The sequence below is a fragment of the Cucurbita maxima genome, unplaced genomic scaffold (assembly GCF_002738345.1).
Source record: "Cucurbita maxima cultivar Rimu unplaced genomic scaffold, Cmax_1.0 Cma_Scf00006, whole genome shotgun sequence".
Taxonomy (NCBI): Eukaryota; Viridiplantae; Streptophyta; class Magnoliopsida; order Cucurbitales; family Cucurbitaceae; genus Cucurbita; species Cucurbita maxima.
In genome coordinates this window covers 6,052,347-6,064,782 of record NW_019272022.1, presented here as the reverse complement: position 1 = coordinate 6,064,782, position 12,436 = coordinate 6,052,347, and the positions used below count along the sequence as shown (strand labels likewise).

Below are 12,436 nucleotides of genomic sequence, written 5' to 3'. Positions count from 1 at the left end.
CCCCCACCCCCGGTTGCCTCACCCCCACCCCCAGTTGCCTCACCCCCACCACCGGTTCACTCTCCACCCCCACCCGTAGCCTCACCCCCACCACCCGTAGCCTCTCCACCACCACCTTCTCCATCTCCTCCTCCAGTCTCCTCTCCACTGCCACCACTAGAGGACATCGTTCTTCCACCAAATTTGGGCTTCGAGTACTCATCACCGCCTCCACCATTCTTCCCAGGCTACTAAATAAAATGTGACAAATCATCGGACTCGCCTCTCTATTTTAACATTTTTATTTCTCAAAAAAAAAAAAAAAAAAAAAAAAAATCGTAGCTTCATTAATATCTCAATGTACCCTTTATCTCAACAAATGTCTTGCACGCCAAGGCATTGTAAATTATATCAGATATGCATGTTGCTATGGATAATTATCTACAACTATGTTGCATGCATTATGCAATACTTATCTATGTGTATATATATATATATATATATATAGATACACATTATTTTTGGTAATGCATTAAAAATAGCAAAAAATTAAGGAAAAAGGAATCGACCGTCCCAATTAGATGAACCTTATTCTAAATAAGGGAACTTGTTTTAACTTTTTTTTAATATTAAAGAAACAAACATTACTATGTAAGAATAATGTTGAATTAAAATTAAAATACCAATTCAAGAAACCCATTATTCCACCTTTGATCCATAAATGGTAATGAAGTCAAATTGAAAAATAGCTAAATACTACGTCTTCTTGTTAATAAAGATTTATTTATTTATTTTATTGTCGTATTTACTGTTTTCTTGCTATAAGAAGTAAGAACCTCCATGTCCTTCTGCAAGTGTTTTCTGAACCTCAGAGTTGAAAATGGCGGTCGCTACTGATCCGCTCGGCTGCATGCAAAAACTCGTCCAGATGCTTCAGGCTCCGCCGTATGTCGCGGCCGCCGTTCTGGGTGGTGTGTTGCTTCTGACGTTTTTCATCGGAGATTGGAGAAAGAGACGTCGGAGTCCTCTACCTCTGTTGCCGGGTAACGATCGGTTTGTTGTCGTCTCTGTTTTTGAACTATTGCTGGTTTGGGGAAAATGATGTGAAATTAACGATTTAAGAATTTGTGTAGCGATTCCGGGGATACCGGTGCTGGGGAATCTGTTGCAGTTGAAGGAGAAGAAGCCGCACAAAACGTTTGCTCAGTGGTCCGAGACGTATGGTCCGATTTATTCCATAAAAGCCGGCGCCTCCACTGTGATCGTTCTCAACTCCTCCGATCTCGCCAAAGAGGTATAAATCCCGGCCGTTTTCCGGCGAACCTTGCACTCCGAGTGAAAATTTTCCTCCGATTCTTAATTTGCTCTGTTCTGATCTTGCTTGATTCTTTAAGGCTATGGTGACGAGGTACTCTTCCATTTCCAGTAGAAAACTAAGCAAAGCCCTCACTATCTTGACTGCTGATAAATGCATGGTTGCTATGAGCGATTACAATGACTTTCATAAGCTGGTTAAGAGATACATATTGGCTAATGTCTTGGGGGCTAACGCTCAGGTTTTTGTTTTCAAAATTGTTCTTGTTCTTGTTCTTGTTCTGTTCATTTGGGTTAATTTCTAATAGTTTGATCTGTTTCAAGTTCAGAAAAGACTCAGACAAAGGAGAGACACCATGATAGACAATATTTCCAGAGAATTGTTTGCTTGTGTGAAGGATTCTTCATCAGAATCTGTTAATTTCCGAAAGATCTTTGAATCGGAACTCTTCGGGCTGGCGCTTAAAGAAGTGAATTCATTCTGTTCTTTTGCTGAATTCAGAACTTGATTGTAAATAGCTAACGTTGTGATTTCATTGGCAGACGTTTGGGAGGGATATGGAGTCGTTATATGTCGATGGGCTCGGTACTACGTTGCTGAGAGAAGATCTGTTCAGAACTTTAGTGATTGATCCGATGGAGGGTGCGATCGAGGTTGATTGGAGAGATTTCTTCCCATATCTGAGATGGATTCCCAACAAGGGTGTGGAGGATAGGATCAGGAAGATGGACTTTCGCAGGCGAGTGACGATGAAGAGCCTCATGGAGGAGAAGAAGAAGCAAATTGCAGCTGGGGAGGTAGTTTTTCGTTTGCTTGAGCTCAAATGAGCCTATTTATCTTCTCTGATGTAGAGAATGTATTGCAGGATTTGAATTGCTATTCTGAGTTCTTGTTATCTGAAGCAAAATCGCTCACAGAGGAACAGATATCCATGTTGCTCTGGGAGATAATCATTGAAACCTCAGACACTACTCTGGTTGTAACTGAATGGGCTATGTATGAACTTGCTCAAAATCCTAAACGACAGGCAATTCCTGAAGAACACTACCATTTCTGTTGTTTGCTGTCTGTTCAATTCTTAAATTCATCGAAATAAGACATCATTCTGTAAAAACCTCTTACATTGCAGGAGCGTCTATATCAGCATATACAAAGTGTGTGTGGATCTGCAAAGATTACTGAAGAAAACCTGTCACAGCTCCCATATTTGACTGCCGTTTTTCACGAAACTCTTCGGAAGTACAGTCCAGTCTCGATTGTTCCATTGCGATATGCACATGAAGATACCCAGTTAGGGGGGTACTTTATTCCTGCAGGGAGTGAGGTAAGCCAAGCCACGCTAGAACACGGAACCCCCAGAGTAATTTTATTTGGCAATGTCTGATGATGGTTCCTTTTTAGGTTGCTGTCAACATTTACGCCTGCAACATGGACAAGAAACAATGGGAAAGCCCTGAGGAATGGAAACCAGAGAGGTTTCTTGATGAGAGCTATGATCCAATGGACCTGTACAAAACCATGGCGTTCGGAGGCGGGAAGAGGGTGTGTGCAGGTGCCCCCAAGGCAATGCTGATAGCTTGCACTACCCTTGGAAGGCTGGTTCAAGGGTTCACTTGGAAGCTGAGGGAAGGAGAAGAAGACAAGGTCGACACTCTCGGCCTCACTGCTCGCAAGCTCCAACCACTGCATATCGTCGCCAAACCGAGAATCAACTAATGGAACTTCCTCCGCCATCCTGCAAGAACCTGGAATAAATAACTATTATGGGAGTCTTTGGAAACCATTAGTCTTTTGTTTAGTGCTGAAGAGAAACCAGTGTGTTTCAGATCAGTTTAGAAGTAATTATCCATTTTAGAAACAGTAGGTGTGCACAGATCGCATTGAAATAAAGAGTTCAACTTTTAGGTCAAAGATTTTCGTGCTGATTCTGACTAACAAGAGATTTTCAAATCAAGATTACTCCCCACAAAATTTTACTAACTTTCGAACTATATTCACGAACATATCGGTACTTCTGTATCGATACATTATTTCGACCACATAACATGAAATAGTACACTGAACTCAAAGTTGCTCTGCTCTGATGATGTTTCTTGATCAACTGGGTTTGAAGAACTTCAACTTAAGTCCACTGTTCACCAAACTCCAGATGCCTCCAATTGAAAAGGCTGATGTTTCTTGATCAACTGGGTTTGAAGAACTTCAACTTAAGTCCACTGTTCACCAAACTCCAGATGCCTCCAATTGAAAAGGCCAAGCTAAAAGCAATGCCCAGCCAGCCCAGTGTCCAGTGGAAGTACCAATTGAAACTGAACTTTGTAGGCTTTTTAATGAGTACCCACATGAAGCAAGGGTAAGCAAATGTGACTGGAAGAGTGAGTCCTCCTAGCAGACCAGCCAAACTAGAGAGGAAAGGAAGTGCTACTCCAATGAAGAAGTTGACAAATCCATAGAAAACACGGAAGCCAGAACGAACCCAGATGGAACAAGGACGGTTTGTTCGACTTGTGTAGCTAGCTTCGAAGCTGTCGAAAACGGGCATCGAGTATATTTGGAAACTGCTCAAACAATTGAACACCACTAGAAGGAAAGTAATGGCAAGAAGCCCTCTGGGAATATCATGGCTGTGAAATGCATATAAGGCATTGAGCATCCCTCCTGAAGGCATCTGTGAATGAAAAGCAGAAATGAATCGAAAAGGCGAATATCATAGTTTCAAAACAATGGCAAGAACAAAGATACTCACAAGGTTCCCATATGCCCAAAATCCTCCAATAGCAACAGGAAACAAGCAAGCTGCAATGAAAAAATAGCCAACTTTGGCTCCTCTCCACATGGGAACATGAGCAGGATGCTTAAAAGTTGAAGGCATTGTTGCCTGAGAGACATCAAAACAAACAAGATTCAGATACAATCACAAAGAGCAGCTCCTCAGTATCAAGTCTAGAAATGCAAAAGGCATACTTGAATTTCCAAAACCAAGTTATGGCCTCTGAAAGCAAAGGCTACGATTCCGAGCGCATTCATGACAGAGAAGACAGAAGAAGAAGGCGATGGCATCGAAAGGGGTTCGTATGAGATCGTCGGAGGCCTTTGCTGGCTAACAGAGAGGACCCAAACCATGGTGGAGTAAGTGATGGCAGTCACAGCTCCAATAAGGGAAAGTCCAGCAATTGAATTGAGGTTTGGGAGTTGAGAAAGAACAATACAGAGTGATGTAAATACAAGGTACCACTCAACAGTTGTTAAAGGATTTGAAGAACAGAGCGGCCCACATACTATTTGGAAGAAGAGTTTCATTGTCTCTCCTCCAATAAGAATCAATGCCGTTGCAGTTCCTGCTGATAAGTAGACAGTAGGAAACACAGCAAGCCATACTCCCAATCTTTCCCCTGAAGATCATACAACAAAATCCTTTTACCGATCTACTATCAAGAACGATTAGACGCCCGGCTCGAAAACTGAACCATGTATACTGAAGTTGTATGGAAATATTACCAAAGGCTGCTTCAGCAAGCTCCACATATCTGTTGTACCTTTTGCCTGGCACTGCCTCATGAAGCTGAACCAGAATCCAAAGAGTATAAAGTTGCCAGCAATAGGCTATTGTTAGTGACAGTATTCCCCAGCTCCTACAGAGTTACCACAAGAACAAAAAAAACAGACAATACCGAGTTAGAGATGGTTACATCAAACCAAATCTACCGTGAAATTGAAATCTTTGTCTCTGTCTCTCTGTCTCTTTCACTACACCCAGAAACTCAAAGAACCATTTGATTTGGGGACCATGACATGTAACATGCTCAATTATGGCCCATTACGTATCACTGTCAGCCTCATGATTTTAAAACACGTTTGTTAGAGATAGGTTTCCACACCCTTATGAAAGATAGGTTTCCACACCCTTATGAAAGATGCTTCGTTCCTCTGGGATCTCACAATTCACACTCTTTGGGGGCCAACGTCTTCACTAGCACAATTCCTAGTGTTTGGCTATGATACTATTTGTACCTAAGCCCACAGCTAGCAGATATTGTCCACTTTGACCTCTTACGTATCGCCGTCAGCTTCACGGTTTAAAACGCGTGTGTCAAGGAGAAGTTTCCACTCTTATAAATAATGCTTTGTCCACCTTTCTAACCTACATGGGATCTCACATTAACCTTCACGTAGTTTGAAAGCTCCTCGTATTCCTAACGGTTTAGTTGAACTTTCCAAGGAAATCTCTATGGTTGCGCATGTTCTTAAATATGGCAACGAGACAAGATGAAAAACATCATCCAACATCCAAACAAAACATATTAACGTTAGAATACTGTTAACATCTAATGATGACGAGACCGAATCATCAAAACTACAATAAAAGCTTTTAAAAACTATAGAGCCTGAAATTATGGGCAGGTGGAACAGCAGAGAAAGATTATACATTTATGTCTTAATACAGTAAAAAGCATCCAAAGAGAAGATGGCCCTCCAAGAACAAAGCTATCGCATTTTGCTTAAAATAATATAAGAAATAAGAGCAAAAGCAAAAGGTCAAGAAGTCCAGTCCCTCTTCAAATCAAATAATCATTAAGAGAACATTAGTGAATTGAAAACCTCGACCAAGTAGACCCCACAGCCCATTATCCTGTAGCAAAGTCCCCCACCAGCTTGATCCATGGTGGGTGGGAGAAGGCGAACCATGTTGCTAGAAATTAACATATAGTTCATCTAAACTGAAACCATGTTGGTACAGTAAGAGGTTCATGAAAATTAGCAAAAGGTATGAAAGCTTAAGCCCATAAGATTAAAGCAGCGTACCAGCCGAGGAAGGCGAAGGCGACGGGCAAAACCAGAGCCTGGAAGCCAATCCCAGCGTTGAGGTTATGAAACGCAGCGTAATGAGCATTGCCATTACGGGACTCGGTAATCGGAAGCCAAGCATCCTGAGGGTTAAGTTTGGTGAGATGACCCACCTCCTCCAAGTAACCCTTCATATTAATCAGCACCCTTTTCATGGGAGTCCCAATGGGGCTCAAAAACCTCGGCGAGATAAACGACGTCGGAGTCCACGCCGTCGAGGACTTTGCCTCCTTAGAGGGTGGCCTTGGAGAGCGCTGTCCCGTCGGCGTCAGAATCTCCGGCGTAGAAACTCGTGGGGTCGCTGGAATCGATATGAGCTCTGTCTCCGGCCTCTCCTCCATGGCAAAAGCAGAGCGTCGTTGATGTTAGCAGTTTTTTTCTCCTCTGTTTTGCTCAGCTGGGCTGCTTGAAATTAGAGATTGATATAGGGAATCGGATGTGGGGAGTGCAAATGATATTAGAAAGTGACTGATGGGTGGGAGGGAGCGTGGCGGAAAGAGAGGAGGTCAGGGGGTCTCAGGGGGGTCAGTCAATGATGGAAACATGGTGATTTTTGTCAAGTGTGCTGCTTTGGCTCCATCTTTCTGGACCAGAATATTGCCACGCGCCACCCATACTCCCACAACCCCCAACATAATAATTGAATCAAAACAGTTTCAAACCACAGAGAAGCCAAAAAGGAAAAAGGTAGCGCGTGGTATTTACGCGCGAAGAATGGGGATGGTAATATAGCTGTGAAGGGGACTGTAAGTATGGGAAAATGTACGAGATTTTTACAAAGGAGAGAGGTTTAGTGTCAGTGTCAGCAGGCCCCGACATGAGCATGTGGCGTGGCCTCGCGTGGCGTGGGCATCGAGCTTAGGCATGCGGACCCAAATTCTTCACCGTTTTGGGCCTCGGCTCTAAAATTCAACCCATCTATTTTGTTTCTCAGGTCTTATTTAATTTTTTTTAATTAATTGATAAATTCAAAAGCTTATGATTTAATTTGTAATTTTAAAAAGTTATTTACGCAATAAATAAAAATACTAAATTTGGAGAAGCGTGAAATGGGCCACATTTTCTATTTTCTCCCTCTCCGCCGAAAGAAACCCGGTTCGTCGGTCCGCCCTTCGGTTTTCATCATTTGGTCTTTCAAAAGAACAATAAAGGCACTTTTCTAAAATTAGATTAATATTATAATCTTAACCCTAAATTAAATTTAAAATTAAAAACATAGTTCAATTATTAAACTTTAATGGTTAAATATAAACCTTTGAAGAAAATAGGTTTGAATTGTGTCAAAGCTGCTTTGACATGCCGAGAGGAAGATCTAAGCTATGTCACCAACCAAGAATATGTTTAATTTATGACTAACGTAAATTTAAGGAAAACTAATGGATGATTTGTTGTCCACATGGCACGAAACGTGAAAAGTTGCTGGACAGATAAATCACTCACTAACTCGTCTCAACAGTAGCTCAAACTTGATACTAATTTAAGTTTTAGAGTGCACTGGAGTTGGACATCGCATATGAGTGTACAATTTTACTTACAAGCTGACAATATCACCTCGTCAAAAGTTACATATTAGCATTATCTAATTTGTTTATAAACGGTTGACCCCATTTACAGTTTAGGTCAAATTTGATTTGTATTATAAAGTGTTAAAATTAGGCAATTAGGTAATTTTGTTAAAATAAATGTTAAATTTTAGTCTATTTGAATTATTTGAAATTGGGGAAAAAAAAGAAGATAATTTTCCATTTCACAATTCATCGAGACACCGAAGGAAGGAGAGAGAAAGGACACACAGAGAAATTGGGAATACTGGGTCAGTTTGGATCCATGCTGATCGGTTTCAACGGGCCAAAGGCGATGACGATTCATCGTCCGACGACATTGCTGTTCTTGCTGCTTCAACTTCAAGCTTTTATGTTTTTTTACTCTCTATCAATTGCTTCGTCGCTGAATCATTCCATCTCTAACAGTGAGAACAATGCGCATTTCTTGCAGGTATTCTTTCCCGAGATCTTGAATTTGAGTTCCTAACACTAATCTCGGCACGGCATCTATGAAGATTTTGTTAATTTTATTGTTTTGATTAGGATGTTTTGAAGGAAATAGCAAAGAAGCAGGAGTGGGATTCGGAGGAAATCAGAATATTGAAATTGGATTTTGGAAATGTGAGATTTGGATGTGCGGAGAGCCATGAAATTCGTCTGGGATTAGGTAAAACTCGGCTGTTGGCAAAATTTTCTGACGAGGTGTCTTCGTGGAATAAGCCGAATTATGCTAATGCGACTAGCTTCAGCTCTTTAATTAATGGCATCGGTTCAATGGCTGCCATTAGGTCTTTCAAGATTGTGGGTCCTTTCGATTTGATGGTTGAAGAGGATGCCCATCTTTCTCTCTCCTTACCTGTACGCTCACTTCTTTCTACTTCAATCCTTTTCATCTTCTTCGCCTGCAAGCAGATGTAGGCTGTAGTAAGCAAAACTCGCATGGCTAGAATTTTGTTCTTTCATAGCTATAGCAAGCTGCAGAAGCTTGTTTATGAAATTAATTTGTAGAGATTATCGAGCAGAATTATAAACAAGAGACGATTTCAATTCTTAGGATTTTATCCACTTTTACAAATTCAAATAGTTCAGGCAAGAAATGTGACTAGGAACAGCGAGTTTAGTGGATGAGAATATCCAAGAAATTCCAACGTTTAGACTTTAGGGTGAAGTGAACATTGACGGAAGAGGATTTCCTGTGCTGAATGAGAATTATAATATTCTGTGGTCAAGATATCTTTATTTCATCTGTTATCAATGAAATTTCTCTAGTTCTGTTTGGATATATTTGTTCTTTTGTTACAATTTGTTATCAACGTGCTTGCTGGCTGGCTGCACCAATAATCTTGACATTGTTCTGTCTGTGAGGGTTAATTTGTTGGTTTCATTAATAATTCTTTGTATTTTGACTCAGAACAATGCTACTCATGTTGGTCTTAAACGAATTCTGGTGGGAGAAGGCATAACAGTAGAAGTTAGTGAAGCTGAGGAGGTGTCTGTGTTTTATTCGTCTGATCTTGTTCGTCTGCTGAACGAAACCAGAACAGGCAATGGAAAAACCAGGATTTACCCTTTCTGGCTTCCATTTTGCTCACCTTTGCTTCCTCTACGCATACTTGGATCCGCAACATTGTCTGCATATAGGACACGAAATCCTGATGATCATGTAAGAACTAGCTTCCTTTCCAAGGATTCAATTGAGTTATTGCCAGACAAGTGCTATGGTAGAAATACTTACACACAGAATTCTCCCATACTTGATTCCTTCAAATTGCGGTTTAATATGCTGGAAAGTATTCTTCAACGTTATCTGAGTAATAGGATCCTTCAAAATGGCCTGTTGGCTTTTGTTAAAGTTAAAATGAGAGCATCTGTTGTTGTTCGTTTTCAACTGGAACTTGAAAGTACTATTGGAACAAATAGTAGTCGATATGCTCGATTGGCAGAGTGGAGAACTAAGCCTACGGTTGAGCGTGCATCATTTGAAGTGATGGTTAGGCCTGATGCAGTGAGTTTGAAGCCTCTTGCAGTTAAGAAGTTAAGGCCTTTGATCGTGGCAGATTCAACTGAATGGAGGAATCTACTGCCAAATATATCCTTCACCAAGTTTCCATCTCTTCTCGTCCCTCCTGAAGCTCTAACGCTGGATGTCAAATGGTAATCAGATAAGTTTTCTTCAAGATTTTTTTTTCACAGTTCTAGGTAATATCACTTACTTGCCCAGCTTCCTTGTTCATATGTTTGGTAAATGTACATGGTAAATGAACTAAAGAAATTTCTTGCATTATGCTACTTGTGGTCACTAGTTAATAAAGCAATAGAAGCATCATATACTCTTCAGTTTTGAATGTAGAGAACAATGATACAGATATGTAAACAAATTCTGTGTAGATGCACATTTGCATTTCTGGCTTAGGTTATATTGGATTTTGCTGCTCCTTAGTTTTGTGCATAGATCACAACCTTAGTCCACCACTAGCAGATATTGTCCTCTTTGGGTTTTCCTTCCGAGCTTTCCATCAAAGTTTTAAAATGCGTCCACTAGGGAGATGTTTCTACACCCTTATAAGGAATGTTTCGCTCCCCTCTCAAACCGATGTGGGATCTCACATTCAATAACCTTGTAACTAGGAAAGAACCCAGCATGCTTACACGCTCTCCTTATGAGGCCTCACTTCACCAACTTGCTTCATCACCTCCACTGTCTTGTACCTATAACAAGATGCACACACTAAGTAGAATCCAAAGTATACAAGACTCAGCTGTGACAGTAGCCAGTAAAAATAGTTTAGATGATCTCTGTCCAGGTTACTACTAGCCAGCCACCACTTTCCTTGATCACCACCTCCACCACCACTGAGCTGGTGAAGTATCCAATTGCCTTTGAATTGATGGAGTGGGCACATCAAAGCCCAGAAAACTCGAATATGTGATTTCCTGCTCGATTGTGAAAGTCTGGAGTTGAGCCGACTATGAGTTCATAAACACAGTGCTGACTACAATTGGAACCATTCGGATCTGTATCGCTAATAACTGCAGTTCGGTCCAAGAATCTGGGGAACTCATAGCCATTTTAATTAGAAACACAGAACAACACACAGCTTGGAGTCATGGAAGAAAAGGGTAATTTTCAGTTTTCACCAGAATACCTGAACTGCTCTGTTCTTTGAACTTCTTTCCATTCCAATCTGTTGTGGCTCTTTCCCTTGCAGAGGCAGAGTTCATAGCGTTGTCTGAAGCGATCACAGTAAGGATATTTTTATGATGATCAAAGTAGTACCCATTTTACTTGTAAAAGAATAATTAAATTGATAGGGTGCAAGCAGAAGTACTTCAACCGTGCGGCGTCGTAACCTTGTGGTCCTGACGCGCATGACAAGCCTTGAGGAAAATCTAAGCCCCATATTCATTTTTATTCCAGTTTTGTGGTTTCGTTAAACTTTAGACGATGTTTATTTTTACCAATCGAACACAACTTGTGTTGAATCTAAACTTGTTTGGCTATACACACACGCCACCTGCACGTGGATGTTCAATCGTTTTTACCCTCTATGTAATGAATAAAACAAATATTAAATTACAGATTTTGAGTATTATTTATAAATTTTAATTATTTTTGGAATTATTTGGAGGAAATGTGCAATTTTAGTTGAAGTAAAATCGGTAGACAGAGTGATAGGACCCATGTGACCCGTTACACAAACTTTATTTTAAATTTGGTAAAAGGGCTCCCGGTTTTGCCAGATTTCCAGATGGGCCCCCAATGAGGGCGCCATTATTTAAAATATTTATAATTTAAACCCCTTTTCTTTAAATACTTCAATTCAACCACGCCTATTTACTACGCTCCATCTTTTACGAATTATGGGAATGGCGGATCCCCGCGTGGCCCTCACGTGACTGGCGCGAAATTTGAAATCTTTGCTGTGCTGCCCTTATCCCTTGTAACGTATTTCCGCATGTTTCCCCTATTTTTCTAAATTATTACGAATGTGCCATCGTACATATATTACATATATACACATACATACAAAGGACAGTAAGAAACGGACAGTCCCTAAAATTACCAAAAGGGTATCCAAAAAAGGAGAAGCAATTATGAGACAACAGTGAATAAGAGGAGCTTTTGGTCCTTTTAAAGCCTTTAATTTCCATTATTTTTAAAGTTGGACTAAAAATTCCTATATTTAATTTAAAAGAGTGAATGAAATTTTAATTGAACAGAAAATAAATAAATAAAAATTTGGTAAGGAATTGATTGGACGTGCATGGGTACCACCGTCCTTTCACCATTTTCTTTTTCATAATAATTCACCAACAAAAATTCCCTAACTGTTTAATTAAAAATAATTTCCCATAAAAAAAGTCAAAAATAATAATTATTATTATTACCGATATGACCCCTCCCTGCTATTTCTCCCATCTTCCATTTTCTAATTATAGTTCTCAAGACATCTTTATATTCATAATACTTTTAAATAAAATAAATAGCTTTAATTATGTTACAATTTTGTATGCCTTTTAACTGTATTTCTAATTAATAATAAATAAATAAAGAGATTAAGAATTATATTTTTTTTATTTTTTACGACCGTTTAGTTTGTTATAATATTTAAATAAATCCTCGTATGACTCTACTAATTAATTTACGACCATCCTATATACATTAATAAATTTTAATTCTTTATTAAATATTTGAAATGACAAGAGTAGGCCGCATGATTCCGATTTTTTTTTTTTTTTTTTTTTTTGTTTT

At 39.8% G+C, this 12,436-nt stretch overlaps 4 protein-coding genes and 1 long non-coding RNA gene across 7 annotated transcripts in view; 4 read left to right on the top strand and 1 right to left on the bottom strand.

Annotated features, from left to right (window-relative positions):
• LOC111480794 (pollen-specific leucine-rich repeat extensin-like protein 3) overlaps positions 1-857 on the top strand; it is a 3,883-nt gene extending 3,026 nt beyond the window's left edge. Inside the window, exon 2 of the mRNA XM_023125959.1 lies at positions 852-857. Within this exon, the coding sequence (XP_022981727.1) occupies positions 852-857 (6 nt within the window). The remainder of the gene's footprint in view (positions 1-851) is intronic.
• Positions 795-3,202, top strand: LOC111481118 (ent-kaurene oxidase, chloroplastic-like). Its single transcript, XM_023126456.1, has 8 exons — positions 795-1,022; positions 1,113-1,273; positions 1,374-1,535; positions 1,623-1,763; positions 1,837-2,091; positions 2,160-2,321; positions 2,424-2,618; positions 2,696-3,202. Exons 1-8 carry the CDS (start codon positions 860-862, stop codon positions 3,008-3,010), a joined length of 1,554 nt encoding a protein of 517 aa, XP_022982224.1. The 5' UTR covers positions 795-859; the 3' UTR covers positions 3,011-3,202.
• On the bottom strand, positions 3,175-6,724 carry LOC111481114 (lysine histidine transporter-like 8). 3 transcript variants are annotated; one of them, XM_023126453.1, is made up of 6 exons: positions 6,098-6,724; positions 4,793-4,926; positions 4,259-4,686; positions 4,041-4,172; positions 3,533-3,962; positions 3,175-3,447 (listed from the first exon to the last, which is right to left on the bottom strand). In XM_023126453.1, the coding sequence occupies exons 1-6, from the start codon at positions 6,478-6,480 to the stop codon at positions 3,392-3,394; spliced, it is 1,563 nt and encodes a 520-aa protein (XP_022982221.1). In that variant the 5' UTR covers positions 6,481-6,724; the 3' UTR covers positions 3,175-3,391. The 3 variants fall into 3 exon arrangements, with proteins under 3 accessions (XP_022982221.1, XP_022982220.1, XP_022982219.1); XM_023126452.1 differs by having other exon boundaries at positions 3,269-3,382; positions 3,468-3,962; positions 6,098-6,723; XM_023126451.1 differs by having other exon boundaries at positions 3,269-3,962.
• A 1,144-nt stretch (positions 6,725-7,868) lies between these two features.
• On the top strand, positions 7,869-10,122 carry LOC111481138. Its single transcript, XM_023126490.1, has 3 exons — positions 7,869-8,134; positions 8,227-8,541; positions 9,095-10,122. The coding sequence occupies exons 1-3, from the start codon at positions 7,967-7,969 to the stop codon at positions 9,839-9,841; spliced, it is 1,230 nt and encodes a 409-aa protein (XP_022982258.1). The 5' UTR covers positions 7,869-7,966; the 3' UTR covers positions 9,842-10,122.
• Positions 10,123-10,228: 106 nt separating this feature from the next.
• Positions 10,229-11,184, top strand: LOC111481172. Its single transcript, XR_002717994.1, has 2 exons — positions 10,229-10,803; positions 10,893-11,184. It is a non-coding gene; the product is annotated as an uncharacterized LOC111481172 (long non-coding RNA).
• The last annotated feature ends 1,252 nt before the right edge of the window (positions 11,185-12,436 follow it).